Source organism: Macrobrachium rosenbergii, chromosome 56 (genome assembly GCF_040412425.1).
Source record: "Macrobrachium rosenbergii isolate ZJJX-2024 chromosome 56, ASM4041242v1, whole genome shotgun sequence".
Lineage (NCBI taxonomy): Eukaryota > Metazoa > Arthropoda > Malacostraca > Decapoda > Palaemonidae > Macrobrachium > Macrobrachium rosenbergii.
The window spans coordinates 56,746,333-56,767,797 of record NC_089796.1 but is presented as its reverse complement, the minus strand read 5'-3'; the positions used below and the strand labels follow the sequence as shown (position 1 = coordinate 56,767,797).

The following is a 21,465-nucleotide window of genomic DNA, read 5'->3' as shown; positions in this document are numbered from 1 at the left end:
TGCAGATCTCTTACTTTCGTTTCGAGACCCGTTCTGCGATTGCAATTACAGCATGATCATCACCAAATACTTTCCCAAACTGTCCATCAACCTAGCCAAAGGCTTCGTTAATCAATCTTAAGCCATGCACACCAACCCACAACTTTTCATCCATGCTACAATCTCTCTCAATCACACATGCATCCTAATGGTCGCTTCTGATTGAAATAAAAACTAAGGATCAATTGTATTTTTCCTGAAGACATTCATTTCAATCTTTCAAGTGAATCAGCTGCGCGTGTGTAAATTCCATATTGAAATTAATTTGGGATAAAAACTTACACTTCAACAAATCACATTCACAAGAACTGCGTTAACGTTACGAAATGGATGTTTACCTGCTTTATGCTACCAACCACGGCAGACGACCAATGAGTCAAGTTACTGTCTTGTTCATTCGGCAGAACTTCAAACACTCCAACGTAATAATCAAACTCGATTTCTTTTATGGCCTGAGAAGGAAACGTTGTACAGTACAATGAGAATGCATGAAAATCTTTTAACATGAAAAGGTGAAATGCCTTCCTATACATTTCTACTGGAAGGAAAAGGTCATAGCGATGTTATAAAGTTTAAACAGACAATTTTTTTAATAATGATTGTACTTTGATTAATGCACTGCTTTTGACTATTTCGATTACTCCATTACTCTTGACAAAATCATGGTATATTTTAAAGTGGAACGTAGTAGTAATGAAACAAAAACTGACATAATACCGAAATAGGACTCCTGAATAAAACATAAATGTATATCCTGAATAAAACATAAATGTATATACATTTGTGCATTTGTGTGTGTCTGCGTGTGAAATAGCCTTGCGTATAAACACCAGGCAACGGAATGGAGATAATCGATCGAGACAATCGAATGATGTTTATTGCATTAAGTAAAAGAACGAACTACAAGACCGAAGGCCTCTCACTCTCCAGAGGGACTGGTGGGGGATGGTGCCATCTGTGACGTAAACGAGGGCTGATCCTGGAAGCCAAGACTCCCGCATCACAGATGACGTCACGCGACGGGAGCTGAACAGGACGTCGTCGTTTTCTTAAAATAAAACAACCAAAAAATCCGTATTTACCTTAGGCTCAAAAGCGCACAAACATTAGAGTTGTCTTAGATTTAAACTCAACATATGTCAGATTTGTCTTACGATTGGATTTAAGGACCCAGAAACGAAACTCTTCTTAGATTTAAAACCACAAATCAATAGTTTTTAAAAAATCACAATATTATCGATTTTCTTTAGATTTTAAGCTGATTAAACACGGACTTACAACTCAAAAGGCCAAAAATATGAAAATAATAAAACACACATAAAAAACTCGCATAACTAATATGAATTACTCACACGTCCTAAATCCTCAAATCAAATCAATTAAAAAAATCCATCCTCTAAAAACCAATTTCGACTTTTTCATATACAATGAAATCCCATTCCTCAACGCAACCTATTCCGTAAGGTATGTGTTATGTAAAAGACAGCAATATATTTTAAATATCAGAGAAAGGGAGAAAAAAAATAAGGGAGAGGCAAATTTCCTATCTTGTATCTATCCAGAGGACGAATGATGCTTTATGTGAAAAATTTTAGTTAATTAAGGTAAAATGAAGTGTCAGTTCATAGGCATCCAACTACTATATTTCACGGCTAACTTAATCTTACGGATGATTACGCAGTAACAAGCCATAGCACCTATACAGACAACTTGATTACGGCAGTCGCGTATTTTTATGGATTAAGCGAAAACTAACGTTTTGCGAAAAAGCATTCCTCTCTCTGGAACAAAAGACAAATAAGAGAGGCAAACACAAATATCGATAAATCTTAAAAGCCACATGAATCTAACAAAATCTTACCTGTTAACTCAATTCGGAAGCAACGGACCCCTGGCAGCATCAGGAACACTAAAGTCCATAGCCTCATTCTAACAGTCAGTCTGTTTCCTTCTACTGTTTGATGGGGAGAATAAGAAAACTGGGATTACGCTGCATACTTCGCTTACTGGAGCTTAATAACAACAAATGAACGCCCAGTGCACCGTTGCACAACTGTTATTCAGCCTCAGAAGTAAACACGAATCGCAATATCGCCAATGCATGAGGCGCTCGTTGTCATTTAGTTCATAATACGAAAACGAATACAAACAGCCTACTGTTCATGGAATTTCTTGCCACCTGAAATCTCACGCACATACACACTAGCAATGAGATGCCTCAAAACTGAAGAAGCGTAGACAAGGAGATATTTGAGAATACATAACACATTTTTTTAAAAAATCACGTATGAAACTAAAACTGAAAACTGTAAAGTCAAAGTGACAAGCAAAATCAGCCCAGCCTGATGGACGAAATGAAGAGGATGACGCTATGATCCTGATCCTATCCTTCTTAACACACACCGAAGGCTGTACTCATAATTTCACACGAAAGGGTACTTCGACAGGGACAATTCAAAATCCAAAGTTACGAGACCAGCATAAAACGGAGAGCAAATCCTATTTATTTCAGGTTCATATGAATACCAGGGTGCCATTACATTTAAATATATTGGTAGGTCTAGACAGCAAGTCCCGACCTTATGTACGCTGTGTTCCGTTACGAAGCTTGGACCAAGGTACTGTACCTTCCTTCAGCTTACTTGTACAGAAGACAGTACTGTTGTGAAAGAGGCTGGTCCCGGGATGGGCAACAACTTGGTCTTAAACATGAAGTTCATTACTCGTAGACTATCGTTGTTCACTCACAAAAAAATAAACATACGGTTTCGCGTTGCGTTTATTATATAAAAAAATTGCTTATAATAATATCAATATTATTATTATTATTATTATTATTATTCAAAATGAGCAGTCAGTCTTGCATATCAAGACTAAATGGATATCAATTTACACAGAAAGCATGCATACAGAGAATAGTAATTAAAAAGATAAACTAAAAAACAACATATATACATACATACATACATACATACATAGCATATATATACATATATATATATATATATATATATATATATATATATATATATATATATATATATATATATATATATATATAAATTTATATATACACATATATGTAGACAGGGAGAGATATAGGTAGAAAGCGCACTTTATGTAGACCACATTGCCCACCTTCTATGGGTGTCAGCCAAATTGGACGTTGTAGCCGAGTGGTGCAGCGCTCGACTCACATTTGCTGGGAATGTGGATAGCTCCTGGTATATCCTCACACAACTGTACAACTGTCTGTGGGTGCCAGCGTCAGAGAGAGGTCAAGAAAGAAGGGCGTGGGCCAGCAACCATAACCCCAGAAACGAGCATATGGTGCCAATAATATATATATATATATATATATATATATATATATATATATATATATAATATATATATAATATATATATTATATATATAATATATATATATATATATATATATATATATATATATATATATATATATATATATATATATATATATATAATATGCATATATAATGTCATGGATGGAATAACGATCCTCTAGCGAGAAGAATTGAATTCTTATTCCCTGAGAAACACTGAAGAGTATCGTTTCTTTCATAGGGCCATTCAGTCACGGGAACTCCTGACTAATGGAATCCGAACCACACTCATCTAAAACATTCCAAAGGAATATCTTGGATGTCTGTGTCTCTATTTGCACCTGGGCTGGTTAGGGAACCTGTCCCTGGGGAGAAATGATTTCGTTACAAATTTCTACTTATTTTTAAATTTGTTCGTAAAGTGAGACTGAGATAAGTGACTTTCTACCGACAATTCAGACTATACCTCAGGCTATATTAAGAGATGATGGGTTCTATCTTCATCTGTCTGAATGGAAGATGGAAGAGACGTGTGGGTTTGAATAACTCGAACTTTACTTTGACTTTCCGTTGCTTCACGGAACGCACTTAACTTGCGCGGCATCTCGACTGAAATATCATCATAATTTGCTTTCATTAGTGGTAGCAGTATGTCGAACTTATTTGTACTGAATCACCACTTTCTCTTAGTAAAAATGGTGAATTTCCAAAGCATTCGCTGAACCATGTTCTACAGTAGGAGAGATGGATATGTTCATAAGGATAAAGATACTTAAAATCTGAGCATTCATTTATTATTACACACCTCAGATGTCATGAGCGTGTCTGAATTCATTCAGTAACATTCTAAGCACAATGCTAGAAAGTCTGACACAGTCGCTATTTTACATTGTAGTTCACATTCTCTATTTCAGTTCTGACATGGATAGTGTTTAGTCAACGAAAACTCGAATGGCGCTCTGCCACTCGGATAAAAACTAGAGAGGAAACTCGGATGCAACTGAAGCTCACGGTAGCTCTGCAGGGACGGCACATACCCAGTCTCAGATAAAAAAGGATGCAGCTGGGGTCCAGACGACGGTAAAGCAGGATCGTAGCATCTAAAGCGAGGAGAATAGTGACCAAATCCCTGGCCGGTCCTCTGGTGCAAGTTGCCGTATTCAACCCAGCGGTGGACCCACCGGCAGACGGTGCCTGTGCTAGTCCCTGTGACCTCTGCTATCTTTCGAATGGTCGCTCCATTTAACCAGAGCAAGACTATGTCCGTCCTCTCCTCAATGCTCGTCCTCGAATGCTTCCGTCTCCTCGGCATCTTTATAACCTGCATGATGAGGCCATAGTTCAGCAAGAATTATATAATTAAAATGGTTCAGTACATTATCACGCTGGAATTGCCTGCTTCAAGGAAAAACGGTTGGCGCTTCTTCATTATGACTAAGTTTGTCTAAAAATTAAATGCGAAAGAATAAACACTTGGGTATCTCTGTATAATCAGTCAAGTCTCCATTCGCACTGAACAAATCTTAGTAAATTAATTTTTTCATATTTTTTTTTTTTAAAAAGCTATAAATACTCTATTTATCCTTCGAAATTATATTTTTTTCGCATAGTGGACGACTTGTAGTCGTAATGCCAGAAAACTAAATCCATCAAACAATCAATCAAATCTCGTGGTAACTGATTCAGCAGCGTCATGATGTTACTTAGAAACCTCAGATTTAAAGTCTAGTCTCATCTGATTTCTTTCTTGCATAGTCTCGCAAAGAATGAATTCAGAATGCCTACAAACACGAATCACTTGGTTTTTACCACACTGACAGTCTGGTTAGATGCTTTTAAAGCTTGATGACTTTGTTACATAACGGTATTTGTGAATATTCTAGGAAATGTAGGTTCCCAAGTTTCTGAGACAATGAATGCCTGTACACGTTTCTGATGCAGGTGATGATAATTTATCATAAAAATACCACACGCTTTCCATTAAGAGGTAGTTGGTTAAACATACCTCGACTGAACTAAATGCGTACTTATGAAATAGATCAGTTACAGTTTCGGTAAATAAGGAAGTTAATTATATAGGTTCGCCGGGCTCCATCACTGCAAGGCAAACTAAGGACGTTTGAACTTTATAGCATCAAAACACTAGATGATGCTAAAAATATCCTAGGACATTTTTACAGCCAAGAAATAGAACACCTGCGGCACTGGTGGTTTGATGTCTCACCTCGAAAGAGTGACACTGACCTGGAGACAAGCAACACGCACTAATTCCACAGGCTTTAGTGCTAAAGAGAACACAATGAAATCTGTTCCAAGTATTTATGGATCAAGATCAAATACAAAATTTTCTGACATGGCCCAAGCTACTTACTAATATTGCTAATAATAATTCTGTCATAGATGATACAAATTTTCTGATGTCTTAACAGGAAGGCAATAACTTTAAAAATAGTAAATAATAAAATATCTGAAGAGTGTCGCATTAACAACCCCATGCCAAAAAGTATGCAATGCTTTAAAAGCAAGACCTTGCATCCGTCCGGAAGATAGCCGACGAGACGTCTGAAGCGTCGACAACCTCAGAAAACTTCTGCGAAGCTTCCCTACCACCCGAGAACAACTTCGAGATTTTATTTACCGAATGACGCCCTCAACAAACTCTACGGAAGCATCGCGCCATGTTTAACTTCCACCTGAGTTGATAAAACTTAAACGTGACAGACTTCAGAACGCCTTCCTTGACTTTTATCCCGATAATGAAAATCGGCCAGCTTTTAGCAGATATTAACCTTGAAGAAGAGAGAGTAGTAAGAAGAACTGAAAAGACCTAGTAAATGATCAGTTCAACTAATGCTGACATTCTTTTCAACAGAATGGAATGGAATAGAATATAGAGTTTAGGCCAAAGGCCAAGCACTGGGACCTATGAGGTCATTCAGCGCTGGAAGGGAAATTGAGAGTAGGTAGGTTTGAAAGGTGTAACAGGAGAAAAACCTCATAGATGCACTATGAAACAATTGTTAGGAGAAGGTGGATAGCAAGATGGAAGAAAGATATGAATGGAGGTACAGTAAAAGGAATGAAGGGTTGCAGATAGGGGCCGAAGGGACGCTGCAATGAACCTTTAGTAATGCCTACAGTGCACCCTGTTAAGTGTACTGACGGCACTAGCCCCCTACGGGATCTCTTCACCAGAATCTGTTTAAAAGAGGGTCTATTCCCTTCATATTATTAATATTAATATTATTATTATTATTATTATTATTATTATTATTATTATTATTATTATTATTATTATTATTATTATTATATGCCAAAATAAATAAGTATACTTTGTTGCAACCCTAGCTGGAAAAGCAGAACGCCAAAAGCCCATGTTCCGAACACACAAAGCAACCCAGTACAGAAAAGGCAATTGGGAAGTGGAAAATAAATTATGAGAATAACGAAGAAAAACAAGACAAACAACAACAAAAAAGATAGATAAATAATAGAGTACAATAAATAGGACAAACAACAAAATAGATAATGTACGAAATTTTAGTTACCCTGTTCAACAAAAAAAAAGCATCTGCACCAAGTTTGAACCTCTGAAGCTGCAACATTTCATTTACCAGATTAGGGAGATATTCCTCAATTTGGTCACAGCAAGAAAACTGTGGTAGGAACCTCGCACACAAGATCGGCAAGACTGTTAGAACTCCCTACACATCCGGCATTGTATGGAGGATGGTATACTCTGAAAAGATCCGAATGCAAAGGATGATCAGAATAAAGAAAATTCTTATATAGCATCCACGACGAGCTAATCGAATGGTGGTGCAAACAAGTCTAAAAGAATCTACCCATTTCCTCAGGATAGGTAGGTCTCTAAAAAACCTTGAACGACTTTCGCAGTATACTAATTATTGTGCAACTGAAGAAGAGAGAGCGGATGTGTTTTTCAAAAATGAATTTGTAATCAAGAATGATTCCTAGAATTTCAAATCAGCTGCGTGTAGTTAAAGAATCACTGTCGATGAAAAGATCGGGGTGGGTGGAATCCCATGTCACAGACCAGCTGAGAATCATACTTGGAGTTTTGTTAGGGTTCCACTTCATCCTCATAATATGCACCATACACCTATATTAGATAAATCTGTTTGGTGATTCAGCCTCCAAAGGTCTATAGTTATGAGTCATGATCGATTTAATAAGTAAAGCATACCTTCATAGGCAATAAGCTTGTTTTGTAAGAATACAAAAAACTAATGGGCCAAGACCACCACCCTGGGAAACAAACACCATAGATTACATTCCTACAGTTACTAAGAAATTGTTTCTATTTAGGGAAAGTAAGTAATCTACCGCTTTGTAATACATGTACCTGTTTTCAGTCGTTTTCTCATTTCTTTCAAATAGTGCAGCATTGCATCGTGCAATATTCTCAGTTTCCCATAAACTGCTGTACTGTATCAAACAGGGCATGTTAGCTGGGCTGATTAAAACAAGGTATTATTCAACGACTGAACTTGTCTCGATCTCAACAAACCTTGCGCAAAGTTTACTTGGGAACTGAAAATAAACTCAGCTACCAGTAAAGAAATCACATTCAAAATATCCTTTCACTTCGGTAGAATTCTGACATGTTATCAGTTTTACGCTAACATTACCTACATGTTTGCTTGCCCTTCTTTTTCATAAAACTTTTATCCGGAATGAACGATTATATGCAATCAAGCATAATAGAAAATAAATTTACATTATGGGCTGTAAATAAAAACACGAGATCTAAGTGCCTCAATGCACACCCAAGTCACATTGTTGTATTTGCAAACGTATGGCTTTTCTCATCTATTCCTGTGTAAAACTTTGGACCCTTAACTTTGGTACTGGTGCGACGCCTTCAACAAAACTGAATCTACGCAAGAAAATGATTTCAAGTTAATTTGACAAACTCCTACCTTCGTGTCCTTATGTTAATTTGACAAACTCCTACCCTCATGTTTTTTTTTTGAAGAATTTTCCCACATTTCCCTAAGTAATAATTTGGTATTGTGGCCCCAACCTGGCCCGGGAACATGGTTTGAAACAACTGAAGTCTGCTCTGTTTAAGGAAGTCCTCATGTGTTTGCCATTTGCCCCCACCTTATTGACGCCCAATTTGAACAAATCATAAGTCCCTTTACCGGAACTTGTGCCAGGTTCTAACTGAAAGTGATCCAGTGGTTCTGTGAACGGTTTACGTTACGTTGCGTCCACTCTACAGTAAAACATGCCATATACACACTTCGGCAGCCAATCGCATAAAAATAACAAACAGGTTGGAAAAAGTCAATAATCGTAGGTGGAGAAAGAACCTTTGGCAAGTGCCAAGCAATCTTTTGAAGTACTGGTTAGAAGTGCCAATAAGTCTTTGACTTGTGGTCAACTGTTTGTGATACGTGTGCAGCAAGTTACCGACGTGTGTTTATGGCATTTTACGGTAGTATGGACACGCCCTATACGTACATAAATACATACACACAGGCGAAGAGAAAGCTCGAAAAGAAAAGCTTACCGCTTTCAGCTCAGGTGGACTAAGAAGTAATGGCTAAACCATTTCGGCCAAGTTTCTTTTAAATAGTTTATCTTGGCGATAAACGTATTAAAAATACTAAACAGATTTAAGACGTCAAGGATTAGACTGTTTTTGCTTTTCCATAATTTCAAGGGCTATGAATTGGAGAGAGAGACACGTGTTCCATTACAGTTATTTCCAACATCATTATTTTCGACCTTGGAAAAGGTTATTATCTGCTCTGTTATTTCACAAAAAAGTATTATAATACCATGAATTAATATATACAGCTGGAATATTCCATCCGCCACAGACAATAGGCATAAACTTGAACTTTGAGCAATATATCGTAACTTTATAATAAACACAATCATTTTTTCATGTCTCTTTAATATCATCGTGTAGGGAAAATATCTGTTTTCTTTACCCATAAATTCAACAAGAACCTTTAGCATTTAGTGAACACAATTTTATGAAATTACTGTCAATCTTCTAGTACAAAACGAGATCATGAAAACCATACAAATGCAATCAGTACCCATTGAAAGTTCATATATTTTCAATAAATGTTTAAAAAGCGTTCATGTGATGCAGGTTTGACTTAAATATTGAAAAGAAAATAAACTAAACCCATTTTACATGTAAATTCTACAGTAAGATGTAAAATATATACTATAAGAATCTAGCAACTGAGCAACCATAATGTTGATTTTGAAAGGTAAACCTCTTAGAAATAACAAAAACCTGAAAGCGAAGGAGTACTCTTACCCAGAAAAGTTGGCTAGACAGAGAGGAACACTTCTTCTGAATAGCTCCTGACGCCAGTGAGAATAAAACCCCTCACAGCCGAAGTCTATATTGGCTTCGTGCGGATGAAACCAAATGGGAGGAGTTTACCAAGTCGTGCGTTTCCAGGTCCAATGGGACCTCAAGGAGACAGTTCATTAGGCAGTGGCCTTTCGAGTCATTTGACACTGCGGAAAAGATTAGCATTCTGGAGCCACATCGATTGGTCAGAACAGGTGCGCATGGCACACTTGGTAAAACGAGCAGTATTGTGTGTACAACATGTATACGTAAGAATTTAAGTGAATACTTTTCTCTAATTAGAAACAACGGTCTCTTCTTCCTCTTTGTTAACCTCATCTTTTGAAGAACATATCAAACTAACGGTACTAGCTATCCTTAAGTACCGGTCCTAAGGAACTGGCCGGAATTTCGTATTTCAGTGAATTCCACCTATGAAGTTTGCTTCATATTATGTCTCACAATTACTACCAGTGTACTGTACATCTTACTCATCAGAATGTGAATTATCAAACGTCACTCTTTTTGGCAGCTACTAAAATATTTGAGAGTAATACTCTTAAAACCAACGCACACACATATACATACAGTACACACACACACACACACACACACACACACACACACACACACACACACACACACACACATATATATATATATATATATATATATATATATATATATATATATATATATATATATATATATATATATAATTCAACATGACGGTGAGGCTATCTCAGCAGTACAAAACCAGGTGGCGTGGAAGCAGACAGCATGGATAACATAATTCACTTTATTCCTTATACAGCGACGTTTCCGAGACCAATGTCTCATCATCCAGTTTTTTATCTTTGATTTTAGCCTGGATGATGAGACATTTCCTGAAACGTCGCTGTATAAGGAATAAAGTGAATTATGTTTCATGCTGTCTACTTCACGCTGCCTGGTTATATATATATATATATATATATATATATATATATATATATATATATATATATATATATATATATATATATACATATACATATACATATACATATACATATATGTGTGTGTGTGTGTATAAAGGAGCTTTCTATGCTCACAAATATTAAGCCATAAACACCACTTAAAATCGAATTCCCTATACGTTGAGAAAAACTTACATCCAAAGGGAATCGTAACAAATATATGCATCTGCCCGACCAGGTAAGAACCTGGGCCTTTAGTTTAGACACAGTGAAAGACAATCGACTTGACCAAAAAATTTTCACGTGATACTGATAAGCTGTTAGAAAGGATACAAGGGTGAAAGACAGCTAAAAGATATAGTAAGAGAAACCAGTCATTAGATGAAAGATCATGCTGTTTGGTGGCCTTAACCAACACTGTTTAAAATTTCACTCTGAGGGATGTATTGATGTTTTCCTTTATTCGTGCCGCACTTTATGTCCCTGCTACCTTCCTTGCTTATTTCCTCTTTTCTCTCCTCACACGGTCATGTTTTATTTACCTATACCAACCAGCGACCTCCAATCTTCCACCATTCATGTTTTCATTTATTGCTCCTTGTTTCCTCTGGGGCTAACATCATCACCTTACTCGTGCTAACATTCACACGTCTGAATTTCTTTCTATTTAAAATGGTCCGATGCTGATACCACACTTGAAGCGTCTCTTCATTATCCCCAACCAACAAGAAACACCATGTTATATAAATGCATAATATATACAATATATATATATATATATATATATATATATATATATATATATATATATATATATATATATATATATATATATATATATGTCCGTGTGAGTGATTTGTGATTATATGACACCAAGTATTATTTTGATACGGCTATGCAATCAAGACTAATATACTATTGTCGATCTCGTGAGGGGTAATAATAAAAATAAATGACATATAGCTATGCGTTTATTGCTGGCATACAGAACTCTTCGAATGACAAACTCGTTTACAATTCACGGAGCGTCGTCACCAACGTCCAAGATAACAAGAACATTTTGCCGATAAGAGCTCGAGAGCGAAGGCAAGACAGCCGATTCCGTAACCTACCCCGAGGAGAGCAAACATTCCCTGGAAGCAAATTCATCATAACTCTGTACAAATATCATTCATTTTTCTCATAACATTTGCAAATATAATTTCAGCAATAAAATATTTATGAGCACATTTCTCCCCGTAAATATTTCAAGTTACAAAAACTTCCTTCGTAAATATTTATTTATCACAAGATTTTTCCATAAACATTTCTGAATCACAAATATTCCCTCTACATAACAATTGTAAATATAATTTTAGCCATACAAGTATAAATAAATATAAATAAACATCTCTCCCTGTAAATAATTTGTTATAAAAATTCCTTAGTAAATATTTATTTATAACAAGTTCCTTCTTTAAATACTTCTGTATCACAAACTTTCCCTCTGAACAATTACAATTAAAAACATTATAATAACTATTACTACTCGATTTTCTTTTGTTGTCTTTGAATAATTGAAACTATTTATTTTAAACCTCGACATACCGGCCTAACAATTGCAATTTGTAGTTTTCTTCGAGATGCCGCCCAAAAAGATTAAATCACTGTCTATCACCATAACCATGCTACCTCAGGAAAGGTAAACACGTCTGAACTCACCCAGATATTGGCTAGGGACAAGGGCTCTTTAACGGTGATCTTGGAAGGGGGATTCCTGCAGGACTTGGCGTTTGCGAAAGCATTATCCAGCCAGTAGTTGTACATACCGCCTTCAACAACGGCTCTTATTCTAAAACAGACAGGAAATGAACTGGTGGCGGTCAAAAAAAAAAAAGGACAAACTATGGCCCAGATACTTTTCGAAAACATCTTAGTCAAATATATTGTAATTAGGTGTCAGCGAATTAATATACTCAACTAATATAAAACGTGAAGTAGATGTACCACTCATCCCCAATCTCTTAGAGGAGGTCAACTCACCCTTCGTTGATGGGACCGAGAAGGGGGCTGTGCTTCGGGACCACCATACAGAACGTCAGTGGCAAAAAGCTCTCCTTGGATACATAGAACTTGCAGTTTCCTTTCAAAAATATTGTAAAGATACTCTCTTTAAAAAAAACGGACACAAGACACAAAGGTAATTTTGCAAACTTCCAAATTGTCGTACAAATGTATGAGAAATTGAGTCATTCAATTTTTCTTTACTCATGTCACATAAAAGATAAGCTAGATTCTCAGAGCTTTTTTCTAGCAGTGCATGATGAAATAATTGTTTTTTCAACTACTATTGTGTGCGGAAATCATGAAGTTCGAGCTTTGCTTCAAAGACGATAACTATTCTTCGAACCTCCGGTTCTAAATAGAAAGTGATTACTCTTGCAACCGAAAGCTTTCTGGGAATCGACGTTATATCCAAAACGAGCATAATGTAGTTTGCTTATTTTCACAGAAGCGGCTGAGAAACTGTGACCACAAATGAAAATGCAATAATTATCTACATAGTTACCGTTTTGTAGAATTCTTATCAGAGGCATTAAAAGATTAATCAAGGCAACATTTGGCATAAGGTAGTGCTGCCATTAATTTTTATTTAATAAGATTCCAGTACAAAACTGCACCAAGCGAGCGACAACCGCACTTCAATTAAATACTGTCACCACCCCAGAGAACAGGCTCAACTAACAGATTAGAATTCACCATATTTTCCCAACAAGTCCCGTAAGGAGCTGTGGCTCGTGAGAAAAATAGGCTAGCAATTGACGGCATGTCTATCCTGCCAATACGGATTAAAAAATACATCGCTATGTTAGGAAACTGTCACAATCATGATCTTGCTGAGCCGTCTTTGCTGCTAGATTCCTTCGGTTCGATGGGAAATATCTACAAACATGTTTATGGTTTAGTGTTCCCGGGAGGAATATAGCTCCAATTTCATCTTTCTTTGTTAGCCACACACACACACACACACACACACACACACACACACACATATATATATATATATATATATATATATATATATATATATATATATATATATATATATATATACATACATATATATATATATATATAATGTATGTATAACGAACAGTACATAGAGGAGCACCTCTGTCCATATAATCCTCCGTAAGGAACATCTTCATGATGAGGAAAGGGTTGATCATAACATGGTCGCCCCTGGAGACCAGGTCGTTCACGGTAGTCTCGTACACTGAAGGAGTGATTTGCTTCATCCTTCCTTTCTTCCCCATCTGCACCACTTCGTAGAATATCCCCGAATCTACAGCCTACGAATAATGTGAATTAAGAAATGGTCATTCGGGCTAATAACGTACTTCCTTTAGATGGAGCTTTGAGCAATACTAACTCTACCGAACTTGTGCAGTCTGTAATATCGGGGTGATCAAAGTTTATCTTAGATGAGTGAACAAATTCCATCTTTGAAAATTGTCCTACTTACGACAAATTTGAAAATTGAATGAAATATACTTTCAACTAACAGTTATCACCATTTTTCTTCTTACATCTACCTTTTTTTTACTGAGAGAGAGAGAGAGAGAGAGAGAGAGAGAGAGAGAGAGAGAGAGAGAGAGAGAGAGAGAGAGAGAGAGTTCGTAACCTTGTGTATACACATATATGAGTGTGATTCACCTAAAGTGCTTTATGTTATTATCTGATCAGATGGGTAAATTCAACGTCACTTCTTCAGCTCTAAAATGAAAGTTTAAATCAAAACAAATGAATATTCCTGCTTTTTCAGGAGTCAGTAGTACATAAAATACACTAAATTTCGTCCATTCACACATATTTAAATTTACATATTTTACAGTGCGGGTATTTCTCCGTATAGCAAACATGCAACCACTCAGTTGTTCATCTGACTGTTTTATGTAATTTACACTATATGCAATTTAGTAAGAAAACTGATATTTTCCTACAACTTATTTAGCAGTTCCGGCGAAAAGGATGTCATGAACGACATAGCTGTCTTTCGGTAACCTGCGCCCTTTTTTTTTTAGCTTTATCAACATGTCCCTGAAATACCTGCACCAAGTACCACCTCCAGTCCCAAGCCAATTTTCCCGTTCCTGGTCGTCCAGTTAATCAAGAAGTCATACTGCCACATAGTCACAGCTAATCTTCCCAGCCCCTTTTTCCGTGCGACCCTACCGGCAAGTGATACAGTCAGCAGTTTCCTCCATCCGATGCTTTATAAATGTTATTCACTTCCAAACTGAAGTCGCCTACATTATCGAACATCACAATTTTCCTAGTTTCTGTCGTTATTACGTAACTACATTAACAAATAACCTACGAGAAATACTCAAAAACATAGCCAGTAACGTCGTATTAGTACATAAATCAGTTGGAATAAATTACGACAGCACTGTCAAACCTTAACGTACGCTGTCATTCCTTAACACAAAGATTATAATTCCCACTGTAAAATCATGCCCCCACCTTCCACACAATTATAAAACTCCAAGTATTCATTCGCTTAGCAGAAATTTTCCATGGCCTCTACGTCTGTACAGTAGCCTCTAAGAGCAATACTTCAGGAAAACATCCTAACCTCTATGCTCGGTCGAAATTTCTTATCACCGTTTATTCCACATCTAATCCTTGCTCCTGCTCCTTGGAGTATCCTCAGCTTCTATTATGTGAACACACTGCAATAAGGGTTTTTCAATATCTACTGTTTTCAAAATGAAATGTGATAAAAGCCAATCTAGTGAGTAATAAAAAAAACAATAGTAATAATAATTGAAAAATTGAAGCACTGTATTAGAAATGAAATGAAAGCCTTGTTACTTCCAATCATACCGACAAGTATTGCATGTAGGCAGTGTTTGCGAACCAGATCGATGTCACTTTGGGATCATCTAACATGTCTCTAATGGACTGGTAAGGCTCAGTGATGTGACGCACAGCCAACAGAGACATCAAGTTGGAGCTGTAGCACTGCATTACAATCAAGACAAACATCAGCCAGGCAGCAAGCATCACTCTTTGTCCGCTGCTGCTCGATGATTGCCTTAAATCTGCAGAGATGAATATAAAACTTTAAGTACATTATGATAGTGTGTCGTTTGATTTCTAGTTCTCCAACTTCGCGACCTTCGTTTTTCTCTCCAATTTCCATACAAAACTTTGCCTTTTGACCCATCATTTGTGATTTCAAATATCAATCTAACTTTCACAATACTGAAGTTCATCTCACTGGTTCATAAAGATGCCTCGATCGATCAAGACTGTTATCAGAATCATTCCAAAGACAGACCGGTTTCAGGATGGCCTTAGAAAATCACGAACTCACCTTGCAAAAATATTGCACTGATATATGCAGAAGAGTCTGGGTCCAAATCATACTTCGCCATCCAGGCAGTGCAGGCCAGAACAAGCAGAAACGATACAAACACCCCAGCCCACACAGGGTATGTCAGGGGCATCACAAAGCTCCAGGGATCGACTGCAGTGTCCCCTCTCCTGCCGAGGATGCGGCCGTAGTCGATGACCAAAGGGCTCGTGAAATCAATGACCTGCGCTCGAAGGTAGGTTATTCCGAAAGGGCCAAGTCCGAAGTCAACATCCTTCATCAGAAAACACGCAACGAATTTCCAGAAAAATAAGACCCGATAACATTATCCAGAATCCGATCAATTATCGAATTTTAGGTATTCAGTTATCTACTTATTCCATATCTTATAATCTTTACTCAAGAGTTAACAAAGTTTACAAACAAATATAAGAATCAATAGCTGTTACAGAATGAAAAGGAAACAAACTTTCTGAACGATATAACTGTCTTAATTCACTCTCGAAGAATGGACATGCCAGTTTCATAATTATTTCAGTTGAGGAATTTGCAGTCTAAATGGGATGAATATGTCAACTGCATCTCGACGAAGGAAAACTGATTGACTGATTTTGCATCATAACTCAGCGTAACACTATAACGGATGTTACGCCAGAAAATACATTGATTAAAATATCTGTAACAAAAAAACCTTGATCGGGAAGACGTGGCAATACACACAGCAAGTGATATAACCCGTAACCAGATAATTCACCGCCAAACATATTCACCGTCAATCAAATCACCGTCAACCAATTCATCACTAACATTCTTTTTATTATTTATTTACGCAAATAGTTTGACAGTTTTTTTACTCTGATTTTAGTGTCAAATCTCACCCCGGACAGCTAATGCTTTAGCGCAAGAATACTAGCAGCTGAGATTCTCAGCAAATACCGCCTCAGTTTAGACAGAGGTAGTGTAGTCTTCCACTCTGATATTAGTATAAATGTTTAATAAACTCTTGTTTGGAAATGGATCTTCAGTTTATTCAGACAAAGAATGGAAAGAAAAAATTGCCTGCTGATAATTATATGTATTAAAAATAAAAACAAAATGAAGAAAAATAAAGTGAAGCGAAGTCAACCTCGAATGTCTACAGTTGGTGACAAAATCGTCATTACTTTGACTAATCTTAGTCACGTTGCGGATGCCGCCAGTGCCGACTTAGAGGGTGGCGCCAAGCAAGTCAAGGACAGATGACTGTATGCACCCAACATCTGGAAATTCGTTAGCTACATTTAAAAATAACAAATATTAAATTATCTTAGAACTAAGCAGTATATGGCTGGTCAAAAACCTGCTACAAAGAAACAATAAATATGCCCAACGAATTCAGTCTTGTTCAGAACTGTGATCCAAACGATGATGTTATTTTTTACTATTTGCGTCGAGTGGCTCAACACTTATTGCTTATTATTTTATGTGCACATATATTGTTTAAAACGTGTTTCCAAATTTTAGCAAATTTTTATCTTCCAGAAATACACTTTAATTTAATTGTTTCTATCCAGTATGTTTGCATCCTTTACAAAATAAACGAAAAACATCTCGAATTTACTTTTTCACAGTTTTGCTTCGGTATCTTTCACATATCACAAAATACGTGTAAACATACACACGATTCTTACTTTCCCTTTTTTGGTGATGATTTGTTTCACAGTGAATACGTTCGGCAGAGATTTGTTGACGGTGAATTCTTGGCGGTGAATTTTCCTTAACTCAATGCTCTCACCAGGCAGTTATTATACAGACATGAAAATTTATCTCATCATGATTCTAAAAATAGTTTTCTGACATACAGTCAATACATTGGTATTGATGTGCCTTATTACCTGCCGAAGCAACATCCCCACCATTCCGTTCCACGTGCCGTTGGGGAAGAGGAATCCCCAGGACCCATCAGGTGGCTGAAGTAAGTTGTACCTGAAGTGAAAATCTATTCACGTCGCGTGACTAGTTCATTGCGCAGATTTGCTCTTTACTAAAATTGCTGTTTACATTCCAAAGCAGATACTTCTCATTATTAAAATCGCTGTTTACGTTCCAAAGCAGTTACTTCTCATTATTAAAATCGCTGTTTATATTCCAAAGCAGATGCTGCTCATTATTAAAATTGCTGTTTACATTCCAAAGCAGATACTGGTCATTATTAAAATTGCTGTTTGCATTCCAAAGTAGATAATGCTCTTTATTAAAATTGCTGTTTACATTCCAAAGCAGATGCTGGTCATTATTAAAATTGTTGTTTACATTCCAAAAGCAGATACTGGTCATTATTAAAATTGCTGTTTACATTCCAAAGCAGATGCTGGTCATTATTAAAATTGTTGTTTACATTCCAAAGCAGATACTGGTCATTATTAAAATTGCTGTTTACATTCCAAAGCCTCTAAAGATCATTTAAAAACAGTTCTTCATCTAAACTGGAAAATAGAAAAATACGAATTCAATTTGCCATTATTTTGTTTGTTTCAAAAAACCAAAATACTTGATAAATATGGAAAGCAACAAATGCTGCGTAAAACAGGTAATAAAAGAATCATACACTACGAACAACGAAATAGCGCCATTCATCAATTTAAACTAACTTTGTCTCCTGTAATTAGTGGATTCATCAATTATTAAGAATACGACGCAGCTTGTTTTCTACACAGCGTGTATTGGAATACCTAGACAACCTAGTTTACAGCACTCTTTTAGTAAGTGCGTGTAAACCGGACTACACTTAACCAAAATCAAAAGCCTCTGCTGCAGCTGGCTTAATTTTCATCAGTGATATAAAACACTGAATTAGAATAACGAGCAATAAAGCATGATATAGTTAAACTTTATTTATCCTCTGGGGTGTAACTGTATGTGAAAAGAAATTTGTACGTGGATAGTCAATGAGCGTTAATATGCAATTGTATTCTGAACGAAAAGGAAGGAATCTAAAATGCAGGCAGTGCGCTTACATTTATGCACAGATATTTTTTCCGTGTTGAACCATTTCCCTAACAGCATGTGACTCCCGAGAAAAACTAAGACAATGATTACTGCTTCATTCATACTTTACCTGTTTAATCATGGATGAAAACCCCTGTGTAGAAACACTCAACAACATTATATGTTCCATACACATTTACCGTAGGCTTATCAGCAGTGCTTTAAAATATCTTGCATATACGCACACACACATCGTCACCATTTACCAATTTCTAGCATACATTTTCTCGACTTTCGAATATGAAGGTCCTGCTGTTTCAGTACTTCTTCCCCTCTATCTGCCCAGGACTTTCTGGGTCTTTCTCTCCTTCCTTCCAACATTTCCACATCATACACTTTTTCACCAACCTGTTCTCCTCCTTTCTTTCCACATGACCAAACCGAGTAAACACTCTTCTTCATGTTTTTGTCTAAGACAACCGTTTTGACCACTTCTATCTCCTAATTACTAACTCTTCGAATCATCATTACCCCATATACATTGCACAAACAATTCATCACACAGGCTTCCAAACTTTTTCTAACATTCAACATCCACCATTCTATTCCATAAAGGAGAGTTGGCCCACAATCCCTTCGCTCATTCAAACTTTCACAGAGATCCCCAACTCTTGCAGATCATCTGAACAAACCCTGTTACAATCCTTGTCACCAGTATTAAGTGAATCACCTATCTTCTAGTCCTACCATTACATTTTCTCTAAAATAACTATGAATCAACATCTTTCAATGAACATTCACTGCTCCATCTTCCTGGTTTGCTTTACCCTTTACTATTGACCATATTTACTCACAATTTTATCCTCTTGCTCGCACTTTCCCATTCTATCACTAGTTTATATAGTATCTCTTCACTATCCACAGCAAACGCCATACCATCTACAAACACCCATTTCACACCCCATGTAAGTCCAATTTTCATACCCTACACTTTTATACCTACGTCCAATGTCCTCTCTCTGACTTCTTGCTTAATTCCAACCATAAAAATATTAATGACCATGAAGACACAAGCTTTTGTCTCAAATCCACTTTCACACGATACCATTCACTCTCATATCTACATGCCCTAACCCAAACATCATTTTCATCATGAAAGCTTTTAAATTCTCTAAAACACCATGTTTTACACTATCAATCATCAACGCCCTCCAACTGTCACTCTACCAATTCTAGGTCCATGTGCACCTCAAGCAGCTCCTACTGGTACTCTCAAACTTCTCACCTAATGGTCTCATAACACTTGATACACACATATTCCTTACCTAAACCAAGACCTCTTAGTGTGTGTGTGTGTGTGTGTGTGTGTGTGTGTGTGTGTGTGTGTGTGTGTGTGTGTGTGTATATATATATATATATATATATATATATATATATATATATATATATATATATATATATATATATATATATATATATATATAGATATATAGACACACATTTATATATGTGTGTGTGTAGGTTAATTTAAAAACAATCTACTAGAGACTTACGTGAAATTTATGTTTAAAGCAAGCATCTCCAGAAGCTTTAACAATGGTCCAGAAAAAACAACTTGTTTTCCCTGTTGACCTGAAGCTGCCAACTCACGTACAACGACGTGTGGCGGGAAGTTTTGGCCAACTACTTTCAGAGCAGCACCGTCCACTAATCTGTTTGATTCGTAACGATACGTCTACGTTAAAATCACGTCTTTATAAACATATATATTTAATTCAATATGAAGAATAAAGTCACATGAACAAAAAATTACATATAGAAAACTACTTAAACGATCACGCGCAGGGCCTTCATACTTGCGAAATTTATCAGGAAATGGCTGAAAGTTTGAGTAGTACACTAGTCCAGACGCTGGTGTCCAAGAAGCAACTTGAACCATACGATAGCTGTATGGTAAGTAGATGAAGACACCACACCTGAGACAGGCAAACAGCCAACATTAATTTTTCTAATCTATCCTTTTGTAGGAAAATCCCGTTTACCAATAGCAGTGGTAATAGCTAAGATGTGTATTCTAAATACACACTGAGATCTGTATTAACATTTTACACAGAATAAAATCCGGTAATGAAAAAAGGCGACAAGACAGTGTCCAAATATACTTCAACCTTTTCGTTTGCGACCTCCTCTCCTGGAGGATGACCATAGCATTGATGACCGAGAGAGATTTCTGGAGGGGCTGAAGAAGCGCATGAGACAAACGAGTAACGACCAAGAGCCTCGTGGGCCACATCAGGAGGTCGTTTCTGAGGGCTTCGTCGATGAAATCTCTCAAGAAATCTTGTTGGTCACTCAGCAAAACCAATGTCATGTAACCAGAAGTTTTTCGAACCTAGTCAGAACAGTCGTTGGTTAAAAAATTGCATGGTTATAATACAGACGTATG

The 21,465-nt window shown here is 36.7% G+C and overlaps 1 protein-coding gene across 6 annotated transcripts in view; it reads right to left on the bottom strand.

Moving 5' to 3' along the window:
• Positions 1-21,465, bottom strand: part of LOC136836761 (probable glutamate receptor) — a 126,358-nt gene that overhangs the window by 9,874 nt on the left and 95,019 nt on the right. For 4 of the 6 annotated variants that reach the window (XM_067101313.1, XM_067101311.1, XM_067101312.1 and 1 more), the window contains exon 3: positions 378-491. In XM_067101313.1, the coding sequence (XP_066957414.1) occupies positions 378-491 (114 nt within the window). Of the gene's footprint in view, positions 1-377; positions 492-11,643; positions 11,824-12,391; positions 12,522-12,712; positions 12,813-13,841; positions 14,023-15,559; positions 15,778-16,052; positions 16,327-17,926; positions 18,018-20,572; positions 20,732-20,875; positions 20,996-21,187; positions 21,412-21,465 lie in introns of those variants that run through there. The other 2 variants (XM_067101314.1, XM_067101315.1) reach the window with 1 other exon arrangement.